The sequence below is a fragment of the Gossypium hirsutum genome, chromosome A07, assembly GCF_007990345.1.
Source record: "Gossypium hirsutum isolate 1008001.06 chromosome A07, Gossypium_hirsutum_v2.1, whole genome shotgun sequence".
Lineage (NCBI taxonomy): Eukaryota > Viridiplantae > Streptophyta > Magnoliopsida > Malvales > Malvaceae > Gossypium > Gossypium hirsutum.
This window is the reverse complement of record NC_053430.1, coordinates 1,102,539-1,124,815: the sequence shown is the minus strand read 5'-3', so window position 1 is coordinate 1,124,815 and position 22,277 is coordinate 1,102,539. Positions and strand designations below refer to the sequence as shown.

Here is a 22,277-nt window from a genome sequence, read left to right as displayed (position 1 = left end):
AAAAAAGCATCTCAAAACATAAGTTGAAATCTCCTTTTTTAACTCACCTTTACCTTCCAACACCTTATCTGTATCAAATCATCAAAAGTGCATCAACAAATTCAATTAATGAAAATTAAGTAACAATCCCCATAAGGACCAAAAAAGAAACCTAATCAAAGTTTGCTCGCAAGCTGAAATTATACATTTGGCCCACTTTATTTGCTTAATAGAAAACCCACCAATGAAATTACATAATTCATTCAACTTATTGGGAAAAGAAAGTAAAAATAAAATTAGGCAAAGAAGCAATCATAGCCATCTATTTGTCGTGCAAATGTATTTTTGGTCCCTTTGATCATTTTAGTCCCTGTATTTTTTTCAGAATTTGAGATTTAATTTCTTTTACTTTTTCAACTTTACATGTTTATTTTTTTGTCAATAATATGCTACGTTTTATGAGGACAGTCTAATCAACATGTCAATTTGACAAATTTTGTTGAAAAATACTAACAACATTAATGATTGGTCTGAGATTTTTAAATAAAAAAAGTAAGTGGACTTGATTTTTAATTTTTTAAATGCAGAGACTAAATTCTAAATTTTGTCAAAGTGTAAGGACTAGCAATATATTTCAACAATTTCAGTTTCTCAATTCAAGAATTGCATATTAATTATGGTTCTACTTTTTTTTTACTATTATAATGTTATTAATAGTTCAAAAATTGACTACACCATTAGTTAATTGTATAATTGAATAAAAGTAAAAAAAGTTTCCAAGTCGTCACTTCAATGACAACAACTAACAATGTTATCAACTTGAACCGTCTAATAATATTAGTAAAGAGACTAAATTATATCAAATTAAAATAGAAAGATTAAATCCTACATTTCAACATAGTAAAGAGACTAAAACCAAAATTTGACCAATTTATGTAAAGACAAATGTTTAACAGTTAAATCAACAAAATGATTTATGAATATAAAGCTGTTGATCTTTCAAAGAATGGAAAAGGTAACAACGAACAAACAGTATTAAGCAATTGGATTTTGCCTATACAAATTTCATGTAGTATAATGTTCCTCTATAATTTTTCAACAGAATAAAAAAAACTGTGTGAATTATTATAAATATGTCCCCTAATGGAAGAAATTTTGGAAAACATGTAGGGGCTAAAAAAGAAATATTCATTTTTTTTCAGCTTTGTACTCAAACCAACTGGTTATCACTGCAACAAAAGTGAAACTTTTAGGGAGTTTTTTATAAAAAAAAAAAAATTAAGAACATGAATCTTGTTCATCATGGCAAAGTTCCTTCCTTAATTTCCTCGAGAAAAGTCGACAAGCATCCATACTAAGATCAATGGCGGCCGACAGTGCAATAAACAGTGCAGCATCAGCCATGCATGTAACATGTTGGATCCCAACTTGTACCATTGGTTTGCTAACTTTGCCTTCACCTTCAACGGTTGAACCCATAACAAAACCCTTAATCGGTGACCTCGAACTCGTCGATGCTGCCGAATCGGATTTCGATACTCTCCGATCAATGCAAAATAAGCCACCCTTTTTCACGCTCATTGTAGCTTCGGCAATGGGGGCGCCGTTACTAGGGCCATTGTCGGTAACGAGCTCGAATTTATAGCCCAAGCCATCAACAGGACCACGTTCCCTCCACGCCTCAAGACGACCCCATGGTTTCCAGCTGCTGACGGAAAAGCCGTGTGGGCGAAGGATTAACCACGCCCCGGGGTTGGACCTCGAGACGCGATCGGTTCCAGGGGAAGGCACAAAGGGAGTGATCATCGAGGCGGCTGCGACCGGAGAACCGGATAGATCATATATCATTACCATCCATCCTTTCCTTTCCCTCCCTTGCCTTTCCTTTTCTCTTGCTAATGTTCTCATCCATCCTCTATTCTTGTTGGAAAAATTGGGTGGGAGAGACCTGATTAATTAAATACATAATTATATGTAATCAACATTAAATGTTTGAGCACATGGAAGAGAATCAATGGTGGTTGCATTGTGACAGATAACAATAGGTTTGACCCAAATTAAGCATGAGACTTTATTCTCCAATGGGATTAAGTATCTAATAGGGGATTTTATTCTACAATGAGATTTATTTATTTTAATTAAAATTGAAATTCATAGTTGGTCAATGGCTAATATATTCAGCACTTAATCATCCAATAAATCAATAACTTTTTACTTTATTATCAAATTTTAAATTTAAATTTTAGTTTTTATATTTATAAATTAATTATTTTCTTCTTCAAAGCCTAAAATTAAATTATAATTTTTTGGGGAGAGGGCAAAGATAAGAAATTTATAATTATTTTTAACTTACAAACTTTATAAGACAAAATTTTATAGAAGGACTAAAATTAAATAATAAAAGTTTAGAATACCAAAATACAAATTTATTTTTGTATCAACTTAAAATTTTATATTTTTAGAAGAGTAGATGTTTTTGAGGGAAAAAATCAAGTTGGTATTTAACATAAAGAGTTAATTTATTTTACTATTTTAATTAACTAATAATATTATAAAAGTATTAGATCAAATTACGTTAAATTAAAATATGGAGTACTGAATTCTAAATTAGAAAAAAGTTTGACGCGCATTTTAGCATACTGTCCTAGAGAAGGGACTAAAATGTACCGTGCTATAGTGGAAATGGAAACAGAGTAACTTACCGCGATCTTGACCGGTCCGCGCTAAACTTGCAACTGAAAACTGGTTGACTAATGTTGCCTTGAATTTGAAACACGACGGGGCTACATTCCGGTTCTCCGCCGAACTGGAAAACGAACCGAGGATCCAGTTCGGTTCTGACCGTTAAGTGAAGCTTAGCGGAGGGTTTTTCATGATCGTTGCCGAGTTTCATCCACCCATCTTGAAACACTGCCGGTCTAGTTTGCGACACACCCAAGTGGACCGTAACCTGAACCGAACCGACCAACTTCCCACTGTTGACACCGCAGGAGCGACCCATACGCCCGGTAAATACCTCGACACATAGCGTCACAGGCTTGCCGGAGACACGGCGGAGCGTTAGAGCGTCGAGGTGGAAACCAGCGGCGGAGGTGGAAGATTCAGGGGGAGAATCACCGGAACCATTGCTGAGTGGCAACAAAGCCGTTTGAGACTGTAAGTTTTTGAGCCTGAGCTTGCAGAAACACGGTGTCGTCGTTGGGTAAACGCCACCACTGGCGACGGCGACTGGTTTTGTGGGTTGCGGCAGTTTTAAAGCTAATGATTCGATGATCAAACGAAGGAATGGACATGGATCCATAGTGTAAAATTTGCCTTTTTTGATGGGTTTTCTCTTAAAAGAACATCTACGTTGAGAGTGACGAGCTGTTAATGGAGGAAATAGTGGATTTTCATGGTTGATTTGACCCAAATGATTCTTTTTCAAGTCTATGGGTGTTTATATAATGCATTGCTTGGCTTTGAAATTTGCTAATAAATATGGTAACTTTTAAAAAAATTCCAAATATGGTAATAGAGAAAAAAATTTAATGACTAATTTGGCAATACAAACAAGAAAATGTGATTTCATATTTGTAACAGATTCATATTAGATTTCGATTAAATCAGGTCCAGCCATATCGGATTTTAAAATAAGGGGTAAAATTTTATTAAAATTGTGTAATTTAAATCTCGTTTGATTTAATTTGAAAAGTTTAAAGTGCAACTCATTTGTTAAAAAAATAAAATTGAGAGGTAAAATTGGGGATATGTGGGGCGAAGATCCAAGGGTCAAAAACCTTATCCGTATAGGATTATGGGTCATTTAACCCTTAAATTTTACGCATAGTCGAAAATCTCTTATATTCTAATTTTTTAGCATTAGTAAATTTCTCTTCTTCTGCTCTTCGTATTTGAGTAAAGGACAAAACTTGTGTATTGAATACTTAGATCTAAAATCCACAATGCCTAATTTTATGTGTCATGGGTCTTGAGTTAAAGTCTTATAATTTACTGTTGATATATATGAGTTTTAATCTAACTAGTCTAATTTATGCTGTAATAATGCAACTATTTTAATAATTGGTTTTTGGTTCGCTAATTATCAATAAATCTAATTAGAAAATTCATCTCTCACAAAAAGTCTTCTAATTTTAATAATATTAAATAAAATTATTTCTTCTTTCATTTGTCTTCTATTAAGCTTTATAATTACAATTTTTTAACATCTAAAAATAAAATTTAATATTTAATTTAAATTTTAGTGTTGATTTCATGAAAATTCATAATTAATAAATAATATTTATTAAAATAACTTTAAAATTAAATTAAATCACATTCATTAGATTATATTTGATAAATTAATACTACATTTATTCTATTAATAAAATCATGAAAAATTTAAACTTAATGATATTAGTAATTAATTAAAAATAAATAGATTTATCTCGAGGTAAATTGCGGAGACCGTGACAGCTGGGAAAAGGCTGTCACCACGTTGTCATAAAAATGGAGGCTAAGCTGAGCTGGACTTGGAATGGGGGTGGCAGGATTTTGTCTTCAACCTTTTCCATTACATATTAGCGGCTTACACATTGTTGACGTGGCATTCTCTGGCGCTTCTTCATCTTCAAAGTCCCCGTTTTTGGTCGGCTCCATTTGGCGGCGCAAAAACAACTATTATTTTCGGTTTAATCCCAGTTTTAGTCCCTTTGCTATGTTGAAATTTAATATTTAATCTCTTTACCATATATGACAACGGATTGGATATTTAAAATTTGAATTAATTATATTAATTAAATAATTCGTCAAAGATTTGAGTTTGTTAAGAAATAAAGTAAATGATGAATCCGAAAATAAATCAGATTCAAATATACCCATGATATGTACAAATTATTTTGATTTAAATAAATTTACTATTTTTATCAAAAGAAAAATATATCAAATTAAAGAAAAAAAATTAGATTTATACATTCCTTACACGGATTTTTCGGTACTAAACAATTAGAGGATTAGTATTTACATAGACAGTAAAAACATACCCACACTATATATGTATACATTGCGTCCAAAGAAAGTTGTCCAATTAAATGCTTACCATTTACTCTTTCAGAAACTCGAACTCAGGTTGGTTCCATGACTGAACTTTCTTTGACTATTACGCTAATCACAAAAATTCATTTACTTTTATCCACCTTAAACCTATATTTTCTCAAATCATCCACTAATTCGATTTAAAAAAATCATTTTTTATTAAATTATTTTATCTTGAATTATCCATGTTGAGATGAATGGAACAAAGTGATTGAGGGGGGTATGGGATATGGGATATGGGATATGGGATATGGGGCCTTTGTATTTATGGGGTGACCTGACCCTAGGAGGCATGGCATGTATACCCCCATTGTTTTTAATACCCTCCCTATCATTTCTTTGTCTTTGTTTCGATGAGTCAAGATCAAATCTTTTATTTTAATTTTTATCAACGAATAATTTTTAAATTTAAATTTAAATAATAATTATAATAATACTCAAATTTAATATAAATAATAAATAATTTTTAATTTTAAATATTATAAAATTACAAATATCTAACTCGATCTTATCCACGCAAAAAAGTGAATTGGTCAAGGTCTATAGATTATAACATCTTCCCTAGAGAAATTAGTTTGGAGAGGAGGGTCTACCTAACATACTACAAATATATATTCAGATTGTTTCAAAGAGCTACATTCAATTCATGTTCCAAAATTCATATTTTAAAATAAATTAAAATTTTTATTTTTTTATTAAATTAATAATGGTAATTCAAGTTGCATTCAACTTATCATACCACTATCTGTATAATGCCCGCGTGGCAAAATGATAGCATTGGTTGTTTCTTGGGGGAATAGTGCTTGGATCAAGACTAAGGGGTTAGTTTGGGGTGAATGATGATTGTAATTTCGGGATTAGAATTTTATTCTCATAAATTGTATGGTTTTAAATAGATTTTTAGATTTAAATTTGTTCAAATCAATTTGATTGTTGAAAAGTGAGAATTTATAAAAAATATTCTAAGACATCGAGATAAAGTGAAAGTAAACTTGAAAAAAGAAGAAGCTACAAGTGAATAGAAAAGTAACACACACCAAGTGTTAGAGTTTAACATTTATTTATAGTTGAGCTCCCCAAATCCATTGGTACAATTTAACTTCTATTGACGGTCGAGATCAAAGTCTATCTACAAGTTGAGAGTTCTAAGGGATTTAAAATCTATACAATTTTATTCCTTTGGGTTTACAATATTCACCATGATAACTCTAGTTTTACTGGAGTGTTTTATTGGGCCACCAAAGCTTCAAGTCGATGGGCTTCTTCACATGTTCTACAAATCGGGCCAATTCAATTGGATCAAATGAACGACATTTAATCAACTGACTTCTATGAGATGTTTTGTGTGCATTCGTTATGGGTTTTAATCCACAACTCGTGACACTAGGAGTTAAATTGTATTTTATTTTTTATTTAAAAAAATAAATTAATCTATTTACATTAGATCAAATAACAAACGGGTCGTTACAATCAATATTTCATTAATTTTTATTGTTGAAAATTGAAGTGGCTGACAGAATAACAATGTTATCGGGAAAAATATTATTGCTTGTTTCGTTTCCGCTATAACGAAATTGGTTCTCTACTTGGGCCTTGAATAATTTTTATTTGTGCTGAGTTTGGCCAACTTGAATGTGGCATATTTGACAAAACTAGAAATATGGGTCAATCGAATACTTAGAGGTGGATGGATAAGTTTGAAAGTCTTTTGATCTCTTGATAAAGTTTTGAAGCAGTTTAGATATTGATTTATAAAGACTTTTAGGTGATAAATTATCAAAATAAATTATAAACACCATAGCTGAACATACAGTTACTATATATATAATCACCGAGAAGAAAAATAAAGATTAAGTAAAGGAAAAATAAAATGAAGAACAAGAAACCGCCGAAGCCACTGAGCCTCTTTCCTCCAAATCCAATGCCAGAACCTAATTTCTTGTAAGTTCTTTTCTTTTTCTTCTTTTTTATGTAACCAAATTTTGAGATCAAAAGATTCGTTTTTTATTCATTAAAAATATGTTCTTGAAATCAAAGTTGAATATTTTATTATTGGTTTATGGTTTCCATTACATGGTGAATGTTAATTCGTTTTTTTTAGCAGGACGGTACGTTGGACACTTCATGAACTTGATGATGAGCTTCTAATTCGGGATCCTGCGCCTTTCATTTCCACTGAAAAAGAATCCCCAGTAAGTTTCTTGAACTCAATATAGCAACGTTATAAAATCTTGGGGGTGTCAAATTGTAATTTTACCTTGTTTATAACTTTATAGTTTCTAGAATGACTAAATGGAAATTTTTACCATTTTGGGGCCAAGTCGCTTTCTTTCTTGGAGGGTTACTATTGTTATTAACTTGTAGTAGTTAACTAGTTGTAGTGACAAATTGCAAATTTACCATAGTATCAGTTTTTCTAGAAGTACTAAATGGAAAATTTACCGTTTTGGGGGGCTAAGTCCCTGGTGGGGGCGGTTTTCTTTCATTTGTGTTATTTAACTTTTATTATGAACTTGTAGTAGTTAACTAGTTCTGATATAACAATCCTATAGATGGAGGATAATGTTTCTTGTTGGATTTACTTTGAGCAGCCTTTTGATATAAAAAAGCTTGATCTTGAATTCTTATTGGAAGACCTCGAGACCGTCAAAGTTATCGGCAATGGCCGTGGAGGTCCGGTACAACTTGCTCGCCATATATGGGATGGAAAATTATATGCCTTGAAGGTAAGCTTTTAGAATCATTTCAATTGCTTGTGCCCCAAGCTTCACTCGAACTCACACCCTTATGAAGCCTACAACATCATTTGTACCGGTCGAGCTAATATACTGAGTCTGCATTGCAGGTTATAAAAATGAACTTACAAAAAGAGGAGGTTCTTAAACAATTCGTGCAGTATCTTAAAATAAACAAGGCATCAAAATGTTCGAATGTCGTGTCTTGCAACCATTCATTCTATCACAGAGGAGACGTATTTCTTGTATTAGACTACATGGACCGGGGATCTTTGATCGAAGTGCTCAGACAAGTTAACACTATACCCGAACCGTTTATTGCTGTTGTGTGTGACCAGGTCCTACAAGGTCTTGTCTATTTGCACCATGAAAATCATGTAATACATGGTCACATAAAGCCGTCTAATCTACTGGTAAACCGAAATGGAGAAGTGAAGATTGCTGATTTTGGTCTTAGTACATTGGTAGCTAGCTCAATGGACCAGACAGATACATTTGTTGGGACTGATAACAACTACATGTCGGTAAGTGTGTTGTTTGTGATTCGATTCGGCATCATCGTATTTTTATCGTAATCATCTTGTTGTTTCCCATTTATAGCCAGAGAGAATTAGTGGGAGCACTTATGATTATAGCAGCGGTATTTGGAGTTTAGGCATGGTAGCGCTCGAGTGCGCCATCGGACGTTACCCGTATAAGCAATCGGAAGATCCGCAAACTTGGCCTAGCATTGATGAGCTTTTAAAGACAAATGCTCCACCAAATGAGTTCTCTTCAGAGTTCTGTTCATTTGTCTCAGCCTGGTAAATACCTGCACTTAACAATTGTTTCCCTGTTAGGATTTGAACATTTTTTTGTCCAAGTTAGGTCCAGAAATTGACAATTATTCCCATATTGAGACTTGACTTTTTTTTTGGTTTATATGAAGAATTAAAATTTGGTTTATTGTGATCACAAGCATTGATTCTATTTTTGCCTTTTCAATGTTTTTAGCCTACAGACGAGCCCTGAAAAGAGAGCATCATCTTTGGACCTCTTGGTAAGTTTCCCCCATGGTTTTCTTTTACCACTAAATTCTTTGTAGGAAATTCCATTTTTACCCTCCAAAACTATGATTCTGTCTTTTTTTTTTATTTGCAGAGTCACCCCTTCATCAAAAAGTCCCAACACTTCAACCTTGTGTATTTTGTAGGTTGGCTGGAATCTCCATTGAATTACCCAAGACGAAGATAATTTTTGGTCTTTTGTTACAAAAACATGTTTTGATCCTAAAATTGATTTAGTCCTTAATCATTCTTCACCTTGTTCAAAACCCAAGAGTTCATAGGTCTAAGTTGGTCTAATTTGAAATACATCCATATATGATAGCAATACTTTAAGAGAGTTTGATTTTTTGTTCTAGTATAAATTTTATTTAAATATCATCTCGATCTGAATAACTAGGAGTGTTCACTAAAAAAAAGAAAATCATGTATTTGGGAGCAGAGGTGGATGGATGAGATAAACCAATGAGATCTATGGGTACTACAATAGCTGAAAAGGGTTGATTAAGGGGTCCAAATTCCAATGCTGTGGGCACTAAAAACAGGGATAAGGCTTACCCACATATACATGTGGTGGCCTCTCTATTGCCCCGTCAATTATATATATATTTAGATTCTACTGTAACGAGATTTCGTTAAATTTTTTTAAATTAATTGATGAAATAAAAAAATAATCAAATCATAATTAATATTATTAATTTACAAATTTTACCCAATTCAATCGATTAAGAGAAATAATTGATTTTTAAGTTATCAATATTTTTATCTTTTAATTTTATTAAAAAGAATTTTATAAAATTCCATTATAATAAAATTTCACTACCCAAAATTTTAATTTATAAAATTCGAATTTAAAATTTTATTTAAGCAACATTAAATATTTCCCTTTCGATTGAACAAGTAATTATAAAAAATAAGATAAAAAGATACCTTATTTCCCCATCATGATACGTTCGAAACAGTACCTTCTTATCTTTTATTCCGAACTTTTCAATTTGTTGGTCCACTCCATTTCTAAAAGCAACAATGATAATAAATATTTTTTTATTAACTTTATTATAGATTTTAATTATATTTTTTTATTTTGATACAATATCTAAAATTTATTAACAGTTCCTCCTCAATTTATAAGTAGTATGATAATACGTTTTATCGCACTTAAATTTATATTCTTTTGTATTAATAATAATGTTCATGCCGATCTAATTAAAACTTAATCGATAATATAATAAATATCTTAAAAAAAGAACTCATCCATTCAATACAGAAAAGAAAGTGATCTCCTTTACTTTTTCTTTTTCTCTTTTTCAAGATAAAATTATAAAAATTACTTAAAATACACGCTAAATTTAACATGGTTTCTTAAAAGAATAGAGTAGCTGCTGAGCAGCCTTTGCTTTTTGACCATAATAAAATTAGCTGTTCCAAAAATAGAATGCATTTTTTAAACAATCTCTTTATTTTTATAATTTTATTATTAGGTAGGGGTAAAGTTAAAAATTTTAATTTGAAAGGTCGAGATAAAATTATAAAATTTTAAAGGGGTTAAGGTTAAATTTTTCTTTGTGTTAATATGCTTAAGTTACATTGTTTATATTTTTAGAGGGGCCACAAATGGAACTTTTCTTTTTTATTCAAAAGTTACAAAACTTAATTTAAATGATTTATATTTTGAGAGGGGTTAAAGAAAAAATTTCCCATTTAAGCAAAGAGGGTCGACGCCGACCAGTTCCGTAGCTTCGCCACTATTAGTAGGTTTGAATTAATAATAATATTAACTACTTGTCATCAAACTAATATCACTATTATTGTTTATTTTTATTTTTATTTTGTAAGAAAGTAATCAACAAAAAAATCCAAGTTAATAGTATTTTATCAGTTTAGACTTACGACCAATATTACAAAAGTAGAGAATCCAAATTATGTTAATTTAAAGGGCTTAAACCCAAATTTTAGTATAGTGGAGGGACTAAAAATCATAATTAAACCTATTTTGAGAGCAAAGTGAGGGTTTGGGGATTGAATTGTTTAACCATTAAAAGCAAAAGAGGAGGAAAACAAGGAGTAGTGGTAAAATTAAAGACACCCCAAAACCTTCAAAAAGAAAAATCTCCCTAAAATCAATTGGAATTAGGGTTCTTATGATTACCAATATATATGTAAGATACACAAAGATTCCCTTGTACAATGTGGAATGCCTTGAGATCTTAAAACATGTAATATATGTCATAGCTTTTTGAGGCAAAGTTTCTCAAGACAATGACCTAATTTTCGGCCAAAATGGTGATTCAGATATGGATATGGCCTTCAATTTTAGACCTTATCCAATCTTCTAGTATTATATGGGAAAAATTAAAATAAAAAAGAAAAAGAAAAACTATAATAAATTTAGACCATAAGGAGACGATAATGACAAATCTTTGAATAAAAAAAAGTAAAATAGGATAATACATATCTATATATCTATATATATATATAGATATTCTCCCTCCTAGAATATCATATATAGGGTTTTTCAAAAGCAAAATGGGTGAGATATTTGGAGATATGAAAATGAAGAAAATGGAAAGTGATGAATCCTCCTTTGAAAACTCCATTAATGCTTCAATAGCTTCTTCATCAGACTTGGTTGATGATGCTACATCTTCTGCATCATCATCGAATGGGCCACTTTATGAGTTATCTGAGATGATGGCTCAACTACCTATCAAGTAAGCATCATCATACATACATGCATGCATCTATTTTGCCCCCATGTTTAGGTCGATTAATTGTTTATATATGTATTTGTAGGAGAGGGCTATCAAAGCATTACTGTGGGAAATCACAGTCATTCACATCGCTAGCAAACGTGAAGAGCATTGAAGACCTACCAAAGAAAGTAGTTCATGTAAGAGCTAAGATGATAAAATCATGCAAGAGCTATGGATGGGGATTAGATGGTCATCATCACCATAACAAGGTGTATTATAGCCCTAAGGCTACCATATCAAAGAAGGGTTCAAGTTCAACAAGGGTTTGTTTTATGTCTTCTTCTCTAGCTACCTAGTAACCTATATAGTGATTAATATGTGAATTTTATAAACCTAGCTAGCCCTTTTTGAGTAACATACCATTTCGAGGGGTTCTTTTTCTTTGGACTATGGTTTCATGGAAATATGAATATGGGAAGTTATATTTGAAGCAATTAAATTGTTGTTGTTGCTAGGACGAAGCCAAAGTTTATCTAAATTATAAATTTTTAAAGGATTAAATTAATTTTTTTATCCTCATAGAGCTAAAGATTAATTTTAGTCAATTATTTACCATATTGATATTTTTCATTAAAATTTATTTATTTCATAATCAGTGTGAGTTTAGATAGATGACTAGGTACTATACGTTTAGTTTATTTTTATCTTACGCTACAATATTATTATAATATCTAATCTTATCATTACTACTAATTTTATATTAATCACAAATAAATATATTGTTCATCTAGACACATCCTAAATAATACTATAATAATCTAAATTTATAAATGTTATAGAAAACACTTCGGAAAAAAAACCCATTTATATTGCTTTTATACTATTTTAATGTGGTCCCCAAAGTTAACCAGGTGTACGGGTCAGATCAATCAGGGACCTAATTCTTCCACGTGGTCTCATCTCCGACAAAAGAAAAACATTATTAATTTACAGTGTGATCTTATCCATTCACAAATCCTCCAATTACAAGCTCTATATAAACTTCCATTACCTCCGAAAAACCACCGGTTCACGCCATAAGTAATCCAAAAGAAATCGGTTCGAATATAATTTGAAATTTGAAAAACTGGTAGCCGGAGTTGCAGAAAAGATGAAGAATACCGGAAAGAGTAGCAAAGGTGCCGGAAAATCGTCGGACGTGAGGAAAGATAGGAGATCTGGTACTGGAATGATTGGATCGCCAAAGAAAGGAGGTCATGGGGGGAAGTTTACTTGGGCCGGAGATGGCTTTTCGCCGGCTGAGATTGGAGTTGAGAAACAGGTTTTTGATGTTAAGGATCCTAACTTTGAAGATCCTGATGAAATCGTGAATGATAAGTAATTGTGTTGTCTATGATGGTAGTGTGAGATCGTTATTATTATCATCATCGATCGTTGCCTTTGGTTTTTTTTTTCTTAATCTAGTTTTTATGATGAGATCATGAAAAATGTTTATGAATAAATTTGTAGAAATTGCGGTTTTAATTGTTGATGTTTGCTTCTACTTTTTTTAATGATATTATCTTAGCTAAATCGTGAAAGAAAACTTTTGTAAGATGTTTAAAATTGGTGTGGTTTTGATTTGGATGGTTTCTGGAAATAGTGTACTGTCTAAATTGAGTTTTGAAGGTCTGAATTTTCCCGGGAAACAAACAAATCCAGAGAGTTGTATAGAGAGAGGAGAAAAGGTTTAGTGTACCTTGATCTCTGCATTTTCCTGTGAATCAAATAAACTTTAAGAAATGTAAATTAAATTTATGATTTTCTTATTTTAATTTGTAATTAATTTTAATTTTTATATGACGTAAAGATAAATATTTTGAACTTAAAATATTGAAAATAATTTTAAAATGTTATAAAAAAATATTTTTATTTATTTAAAAAATAAATTTTTAAAATTTATCAAATAATATTTAAAATTCAGAAAATTAAGTATTTTGTCAAATGAAGTCTACATTATTATAGTCAGTTCAAAAAATTTTAAAAAATATATTCTATTGGTTAAAAAAATTTTATCACTTAAAACTCAAATAAACTTAAAATATAAAAAATTATCAAAATATAATTTTAGTTGAGTGTCGGTAAATTTTTTATTGATTGTTTTAAAATAAAAAAGTAAAATATTTTTAAATAATATAAATTATTTATTTAAAAAATGGAAAAATATTAAAATAATGTTTTAATTGATTTAGGACACGAGTGTTAGGTTGTTGTTTTTTTTTTTTTTGCATTTTATTTATTTATTTATTGGATTAGATCATTGTCCATTGGGTTTACAAATAGGGTCAAAAATATGGTATTTGGGCCAGTATTTTATCAATAACCCAATGAGTATAAACAACCCAATTTTGATTTCCGATTCAACAATAGATTTTTTTAACTTGTTGAGTTGCCAATTCAACTTTGGTTCAATCTGATTTCAACATCATTGGTTCATCTTTCACCGCATTGAATTTTTAATCTAAATTCAGAGTTGAACCGTGTCGAATCTCTAAATGGTAAAGCTAAATGGGAAAGCCAAGCTCTTCCAACATAGTATTCTGCTTCCACAAAACTCCTTCATTACATGACCATTACATAAGTTTCAAATAAACGTGACTTTTTTACTTTTTTTTTTTACGTAAAATAAAGGATAACTTTCACTTATATCAAAATATGTATATCCTTAATAACTAAATATTAAGTGTTTTGAATAATAAAAAGCCCAAAACTTGCAAACATGAGTTAGATGGTTGATTTTCTTTTTCAAATTATTATATGCTAACTTTTATATATATATATATATAACTTTGTCTTGTTACTTATTCTGTCACGTTGAGAAAATGTATGTAAGAGGGTTTAAATATAGCTTTACCTTTTATCTTCTTTGAATAATTGAAGTTAAGGTTTAACACACACGCTACTTACTTGGCTCGATCTGTGGTAACATGTACAATGCGTATTTTTTTAAAAATAATTTTCTTTTGTTCTTTTTAGAGAATCTGATCCATCAACAAAAAATTTGGTCAGTTTCTTTCAATTGCACCATGTGTGACATCTTACTGTTTTTGTCCTTGCATTTTTACCGTTTTGTTATTTCAGGAAACAATATAAATGGTTGATCCTCTTTCTTATTTTATACAACAAAAAGAGAATGCTTTCCTTTAATCATTTTTTCCGGTCGAGTATTCAACTCCTTTGAGAAGAGCCACTCTAATCGTTGTTCCACCTTTTTTATTTGGGTGTATGAATATAGAAATAGTGTGTTAACTTTGGGAGGTGATATCCATTACTCAATTACACAGATCAAAATAAATTTTCTTCTAAGGCAATTGTTCTTCCACAGCACAGTGAATACTTTGTTATTTATTTACGCTCAATTTATTTTTTCAGATAGTGCTAACAAATTTATTTTACAAAGAGTATTTTTCTACCAATTGTAACTTATTCATGACTTATTTGTATAGTTACCTTTATAATTTGAAATGAGTTTTTCAAGTTTAGAGTTTCTTTTTTCTTTCTTTGATTTAAAAATAAATAAATTTAGAAAATTCTACTAATATAGGAAATACTTTCTATTTTTTTTTCATATTGCTTTTTAAAAATATTTACTAATATTAGGACTGCTTTCAACATAGTACCAAGATTTCGTATTGCTTATACTTGAACCATCTATTATGAATAGAACATATTACTCAGTGAAAAAAATAAAAATGGTTGAAATTATTTTCAATTTTTTATACGTAGTAAGCTTTTTGTCAATTTATATGAAATATTAGAGCCAAATCAAAAATTAATTTGATGAAACCTTATAAGTTATATAATTCAATTTTTAAAAAAATTTGATGAAATCTATAAATATATAAATTTTAATCATCAACTAAAAAAAGAAATGTATGCTAAAAGTAGCAGGAAATGTATGCTACGAGCCTTGAATGTTTAAGTCAGAGTTCAAGTCATATTTTAAATGGGTTTAATTTTTTCGTCTAATTTTATTTTTTGAATCTAATATTTTTGCTTAAATCCTCTCAAATTTTGAGCGAGCCTCCGAGCTTAGACGGATAATTCGAACCATGAACAAATATAATTTTAACCTTGATATTTTTGTTGGAATCTGTTAAAAGACATACCGGCAGAAAAGAATTATTTGTAAGCAAGACCAAGAATTATGAGTCAGCCGATAATAAAAGCATTCAATGTCACGGGAGTTCTTAAAGAAACATATGGTAAATTAATTCTTCTTCTTTGTTTTCCTAATTCCTAATAACTCCATGGCTTAGAATAGAAAGAAAGACACAAAACGGATTATAGAGCAGGACATAGTTAATGAATTTTTGCTGTTAAAAAGTTTGGTAGAATATTAATAAATTTACCTTATTTAAAAGTTTTTGTTTATCATTGAATTCTTCGAATTTTTTTATTTAAATTATAGAGTTAATGATTTGATGATTGGTATAGTAGGTCAATATTTATCGACGAGTAGAAGAATATATTTTAGATCCAAATCGATTTGATGATGAGTGTTGGATATCGAGGAAGAAAGTCGTTTAGATTTTAATTTGTAATTTTTTTTATATTCAAAGTTGTTTCATGAAAAAAGAAATGAACCGTAAAAGAGAAAGAGAAAATAGAGCTTTCAATTGATGTAGACAATGCGAATAGAAAATATCATATAACAATGATTAAATGAAAACTTTGGATCAGTTCAATGACTATTTTGTAATTTTTTGAAATTGAGTAATCAAAGCATAAACTTATTAATACTTTAATGATCTTAGAACAAATTACTCAAAAAAATTTATCAACTTTTCTAAATTTTTAACTAACTTTTCAAATTATAAGTTCTAATAATATTTGTTCTTTTTAATATAATGTTTAAAACTATCCAGGTTGAGGTTCCTGTCAGTCCCCCTAAATTTGTCCCTGAATAAGAAGATAATGCACTTCAACGTACTCAAATTTATAATTCTTATATTGACAGCAATACAGATGCGAATCAAATTAAGAATATTTTATTAGAAAATATTTTTGTTTTCATTTATACCACGCGGATTAGATTTGATGGTCCATGCTATTTTCTTTCTTTCTCTCATTACGGAATGAATTTATCACGGAATGAATCAATGATCATATATGAATTGAGTTCTTTTAGCAGCAACTTAGCCTTACAGAAAATGCAGAGAAGTGGTACCCACCTCCAGATTCTGCAGCACAGAATGAGATTAAATATAGATATCATAGTCTGACTGTATATAAATATATTAAGGAATTGTGAAACCCAAAACAACATCCTCTTTTTCTATCCATACCATCAACATCACCAAAATTCTAAAATCCAAACACAAACAACACCCTCTTTTTTTTAATGTAATTGTAGTTGTGAATAAGTTATTGCTCGAGTGGTAGTGGTTTTTTCTGTCAGAGTGAAAATATAAGTTAATGGTCGAGAAAAATTAAGTTTGAGGTTAGATTTATGGATGATATTAGTATATATTATATTTGTTCAACTTAAGGAGGACTGATTCATATTATGAGTCTAAAATTTATCTAAATTTATCTGTTTTTATAAATGATTAGTTCAAATCTGTTTTAAGTTCGTCCATATGAATTTTAATTTAATATTTAATATTTTAGATAATTTTTATTTTGTTAGAATTTTAAATTTAAACAAATTACCATATCCTTTAATGTTTGCATAGTATTTTATTATTCTATTTTTAATTTTACGTGATATAAATTATATAAAATAAAACAATATATATCACAAATTTATAAAATGAGCCGAGTTAATTAGGCTCAAATCTTAAAAATTAAAATTAAGTCTGATTTATATTTTAAACATCTCATTTTTCAAATCTTATATTTTTCATTTTTTTTCATATTTTGAACTAACCTTCAAACTTTAATGGGTTGCCCTCAACAAGTATGGTAACAAGCTAGGTTTACAACAAGAACAAAATTGTAATGGTAGCCGAGGTAAGCCAGGGTTGATGTGTACATATTTAATTTGTGTACTACAGCAAGTGGCCCTGCTATGGGCAAAAAAATCCCTTTTCCTCACCCATTTTCACTTGCAAAAAATTTATCCTGCCCCCACCTCATGTAAGCCACCCAAATTGCTTAGTTTAGGCCAATAATCTAATCATAGAAAGCTAGATGAAATCACCCCAACTTTAATTTCTGGTTTAGGTTTTGGGTTTAGTGTTCAAGTTCTAAGTATAGAGTTTAAAATTCTGGATTCAGGATTTATAAGTTAAGGTAAAAAAAATTATCAAATTTATGGATGAATAACATGAAAAAATTTATTAAAATGTCATTAAATACTTAAAAATGAACTATGAATGATGATATAAAAAGAATATATAAAATAATTTCTTTAAAATTTATAATTTAGATACCACTTTAAATAATATAGTTTAGGGGCTAATTTTGTAGTTAAGCCCAGAATAATATTGATAAAACTAATGAAATTTTAGTAGATATAGACATTCCAAAACCCCATTATCTCTCTTACAGAATATATTCACCTCTTAATACAGAAACAGGTAGGAGAGACCACTCACGGGCATTACAAAACAAACAACATTTAACATGAAGCAAGAACTTTTGTTTTTTTTTAATTCCAGAAAGTGCAACCTGTCTGTGTTTGTGGCCTAGATTGTTTTGTTTTGCCTTTTTCTCTCTCTCATTCTCTCATCTTTGAAAGTCTTTGTTTTGTCATCTAAACCACCCGTGAACTCTCCCTTTCTGTCATTTGATTCTCTATTTCAACAATAAAACATCACTTTTTTTTGCTGGCTAGTAGCTACCTTTGTGTATATATATAAACCATAATTTCGACCTGATCAGTTGCTAGTTGCCACAAACACACCTGTATAATGTCTAAGTTTCAATGTTTTCTTTACATTGTCATCCTTGTTCTTCTCTTGAATTCAGCTCAGACATTGTGCCATACCAAAGGTATCAAACTTAAAAGGAAGCACCATCACAAGCAATCAAATGTGACAGGAACCCATGTTTCAGAACAACCATTCATGCAATGGGTTAAATTTGTTGGTAGCCTTAATCACTCAGTTTTCAGGACAGCAAAAAACAAGCTTTTCCCTTCTCGTACCATTACCGTCGACAAGAATCCCAAATACGGTGACTTCACCAAAATTCAAGATGCCATTGATTCTCTTCCTTTCATTAACCTTGTGAGAGTTGTAATCAAGGTCCATGCTGGGGTCTACACGTGAGTACATTCACACTACATAATCTGTTTTTTCCCCCTCTTTGTCCTTATGTTTTTCTGCATTTTTTGTTTATTTGGTTAAACTCTGGATTCTAGAGTTTGTCCACATTCAATTGTATGTTAATCCTTGTTCAATGTGATTCCCCATTTTTGTTTGTTTTATGTCTTTAACCCTGTTGAGGGGAGTTCGGTCTCCGAGCGGAAAATATTATCTTTATGTTGAGGTTTTATCTAAAGGGTTCACGAGAAAAAGTGTCTCACGAGAAAAAGTGTCACAGTTTTGTGCGTAATATGGGGTTCGAACGACCAATTAAGATATACAAGACTTACCTTTGCAACATATAGACCATTTCTTTTCTCCTGCATTTGATTTTTCATGCTTGTGAAGATGTAATTTTTTTAGGGAAAAGGTTAACATTCCACCATTGAAGGCCTTCATAACAATTGAAGGAGCAGGGGCAGATAAAACAATTGTTCAATGGGGAGACACAGCTCAAACACCTGGAGCTAGAGGACAACCGTTAGGAACCTATGGTTCTGCAACTTTTGCTGTGAATTCACCTTATTTTATTGCCAAACACATTACATTCAAGGTAAAAAAAAACCTTAAATTAGTCTTCATTGCCTGCAATTTTTTTTAATGTTGTTGCGCTTTCAGAACACTGCACCAATTCCAGCACCAGGAGCAATCGGAAAACAAGCTGTAGCGTTTAGAATATCGGCGGATACGGCTACTTTCGTCGGTTGTCGATTCCTTGGAGCTCAAGATACACTTTATGATCACTTTGGCCGACATTATTATAAAGATTGTTACATTGAAGGCTCAGTAGATTTCATCTTTGGCAATGCTCTCTCCCTCTTTGAGGTTAGTTTCATCATCATTAAAAACAAGAAAAGAAAAAAAAACATCTAAAGATTTGAAATGAAAATTAAGGGTAAAAATAAACAAATTAATCCTTATATATTAGATCAAAGAACAAAATAATCCTTCTATTCAAAATTTATCTTTTTCTACTGTTAAACACTAGTTCATGTAAGTTAGCATTAAGGGTTAGGTAGGGGCCTTGGCCCTCTTGGCTAAATAGAAAATTTGCTTTATAGCCCTTCCTCAAAATTTAAAAATTCAATTCAATCTTTTTTAGCCTTTAATTAAATGAAAATTTGTAGTTTTAGCCCTTTTGAAAAATTAATAAATTTAATTTAAGCATATTTTAATACTATATTTTTAACTTTACCCCCAAACAAAATTTTTAGCTTCATCTTAAGCATGAGGTGCACGTGGAACTGTTATGTTATTCTGCCAGCTATGCCAATTTTTAACAGTACAAATTGGTGAAAATTCTAACAAGAAGGACCGATTTGCTCTTTAATCTAACGTACAAGGACTAATTTGTTCATTTTTAAAATAAAGGGATAAAATGTAAATTGACTCTTAATATAGGGACCTCCATAGTACTTTTACCCGAAAATCATGATTTTCCAAAACTGTCCCAACATAAAACCCCTTTCTTTTTTATGCAATAGAAAATTTACTAAACTTTGAAGGAGAGGGAATAAGTTACCATATCTGCTTTTGTCACGCCAACTGCCCCACAATTATTGCCTTTGAAACCGTAGCTCTACAATGATTGAACATACATTTTAAAACCCGAATTTAATTCAATCGGGTCATGTAATTTTGTTTGTTGTTTTAGGGATGTCATGTGCATGCAATAGCAAGGTTAACAGGGGCAGTAACAGCACAAAACAGAGGGAGTATCCTAGATGACACAGGGTTCTCTTTTGTGAAGTGTAAGGTGACAGGGTCAGGGGCTTTATATTTAGGGAGGGCATGGGGTCCTTTCTCGAGGGTGGTCTTTGCTTACACTTACATGGACAACATCATACTGCCTAAGGGCTGGTATAATTGGGGTGACCCTAACCGTGAGATGTAATAATCTTTTCTCCCTTTTCTTTTTTGCTCTTTTTTCTTGCATGCTTTGCATAATGCATACATTATATACACATAAACATTAAGAGATTTAAAAGACTTTTAGATTCAACATACTGAATTAAACTATTTCAACAGACTTTTACTCACCCTTAAGTTATCAACGACTAAGATATTACCGGGTTTTGCTTGTTAATAATATAGTAAAATTGAATTTAACCCTTTAGAAAAGGGGCATATAACTCCCTCAAAAATGATAAATTTGTTATTTAATCTTTTTGAAATTTATGAAATTATAAGTTATTATAATGTGAAAATTACACTTAGACATCTAAAAATTTATAATTCATTTTTAATCCCTAAAACAATTTTTTTTAGATTTCACTCGTACCTGAATACACAAGGAAAGAAAGGGGCTTTGAGCAATCTGTCATTTACCATTTAGTCCTTTTAAAATTTATGAAATTGTAAATTAATATATTGATAAAATTATGCTTTGAATTTTTAAAAAATTATGATTCATCTTTTAACTTCCTAAAACAATCTTTTTGTTTCACCCTGAAACTACATGTAGTACACAAGGCAATCCAAAAAAATGGTGAGCTTTGGCCTCTAAAAAATGGTAAATTTGTTATTTAACCCTTTAAAATTTATGAAATTATATACTATTATAATAAAATTACACTTTGATTCTTCAAAATTCTATGATTTATTCTTATATTTCTAAAGTAATTTTCTAGATCACCCCTATTTTGATGGATTATAAAAGAAAAGCCTTAGCCGAAGTTGAACCCTGCTAAAATTTATTATACATTTAGCAATATTTGGTTAATATAGCATGCACATGCATTTTCAAGAGACTGAGTGGCCTGGCTTTGCAAATTGCATTGATGTTGGTGGTATGGTGCATTGGCAGGACGGTGTTCTATGGACAGTACAAATGCACGGGGCCAGGAGCAAGCTTTGCAGGCAGGGTTTCATGGTCAAGGGAACTTACAGATGAGGAAGCTAAACCTTTTATTTCTCTTAGTTTCATTGATGGCTCTGAATGGATCAAATTATAATTATACAATGATCCATCAATTTTTATTTTTTTAATGTATATCAACAAAACGAGAAAGTAGTATTTGTAAAAGATGATAGCTAGGTTTTTCTGAAGACGATGATGATAATCATGATAAATTTGATTATAAGCAATTCACTTTCTAATATTTTTCTCTCTCTTTTTTTATGTTTAGAGAGATTTATAGTTGAGGTTATTCATAAAATTTGAAAGGATTTTAAAAATGGGTTTAAGCAAAAAAAAAATCTAATTTAAAATGGGTCTGTAATAGCCCGATTTTAGGCTTAGTCGGAACAGTGGTTTCGGGACCACAAATCCGACGAAAAAAAAAATGTAATGGCTTGAATTTTCAGAGGTGTCGGAACGGTGATTCGAGATCACTAAATTCGACAAATGGGTAGAAAATATTATTAATTTAGTAAGTATAAGTTAAATATAAAGTTAGGAAAATTTTTGAAATAGTGAATAGTGCACTAGAAATAAATATTAAAATAATTAGAATCGAAATG

General features: G+C 30.6%; 5 protein-coding genes across 8 annotated transcripts; 4 read left to right on the top strand and 1 right to left on the bottom strand.

The window, feature by feature from the left end:
- Positions 1–952: 952 nt before the first annotated feature.
- LOC107940157 (uncharacterized) lies at positions 953–3,403 on the bottom strand. Its single transcript, XM_016873589.2, has 2 exons — positions 2,682–3,403; positions 953–1,927 (listed from the first exon to the last, which is right to left on the bottom strand). The coding sequence occupies exons 1-2, from the start codon at positions 3,278–3,280 to the stop codon at positions 1,258–1,260; spliced, it is 1,269 nt and encodes a 422-aa protein (XP_016729078.1). The 5' UTR covers positions 3,281–3,403; the 3' UTR covers positions 953–1,257.
- A 3,379-nt stretch (positions 3,404–6,782) lies between these two features.
- LOC107940146 (mitogen-activated protein kinase kinase 6) lies at positions 6,783–9,170 on the top strand. Of its 3 annotated transcripts, none has more exons than XM_016873576.2 (7): positions 6,783–6,993; positions 7,154–7,244; positions 7,644–7,778; positions 7,898–8,311; positions 8,388–8,590; positions 8,781–8,826; positions 8,980–9,170. In XM_016873576.2, exons 1-7 carry the CDS (start codon positions 6,923–6,925, stop codon positions 8,998–9,000), a joined length of 981 nt encoding a protein of 326 aa, XP_016729065.1. In that variant the 5' UTR covers positions 6,783–6,922; the 3' UTR covers positions 9,001–9,170. The 3 variants fall into 3 exon arrangements, with proteins under 3 accessions (XP_016729065.1, XP_016729063.1, XP_016729064.1); XM_016873574.2 differs by having other exon boundaries at positions 6,786–6,993; positions 8,928–9,170; XM_016873575.2 differs by having other exon boundaries at positions 6,791–6,993; positions 7,157–7,244; positions 8,928–9,170.
- A 2,035-nt stretch (positions 9,171–11,205) lies between these two features.
- Positions 11,206–13,047, top strand: LOC107940154 (uncharacterized). Its single transcript, XM_016873585.2, has 2 exons — positions 11,206–11,541; positions 11,624–13,047. The coding sequence occupies exons 1-2, from the start codon at positions 11,357–11,359 to the stop codon at positions 11,877–11,879; spliced, it is 441 nt and encodes a 146-aa protein (XP_016729074.1). The 5' UTR covers positions 11,206–11,356; the 3' UTR covers positions 11,880–13,047.
- LOC107940155 (programmed cell death protein 4) lies at positions 12,432–13,047 on the top strand. The gene has a single exon (XM_016873586.2). It carries the CDS (start codon positions 12,674–12,676, stop codon positions 12,902–12,904), a length of 231 nt encoding a protein of 76 aa, XP_016729075.1. The 5' UTR covers positions 12,432–12,673; the 3' UTR covers positions 12,905–13,047.
- Positions 13,048–18,219: 5,172 nt separating this feature from the next.
- On the top strand, positions 18,220–21,902 carry LOC107940141 (probable pectinesterase 53). 2 transcript variants are annotated; one of them, XM_041117074.1, is made up of 5 exons: positions 18,220–18,775; positions 19,164–19,368; positions 19,434–19,640; positions 20,470–20,705; positions 21,622–21,902. In XM_041117074.1, the coding sequence occupies exons 1-5, from the start codon at positions 18,420–18,422 to the stop codon at positions 21,767–21,769; spliced, it is 1,152 nt and encodes a 383-aa protein (XP_040973008.1). In that variant the 5' UTR covers positions 18,220–18,419; the 3' UTR covers positions 21,770–21,902. The 2 variants fall into 2 exon arrangements, with proteins under 2 accessions (XP_040973008.1, XP_040973010.1); XM_041117076.1 differs by having other exon boundaries at positions 18,236–18,775; positions 19,179–19,368.
- Positions 21,903–22,277: the final 375 nt, after the last annotated feature.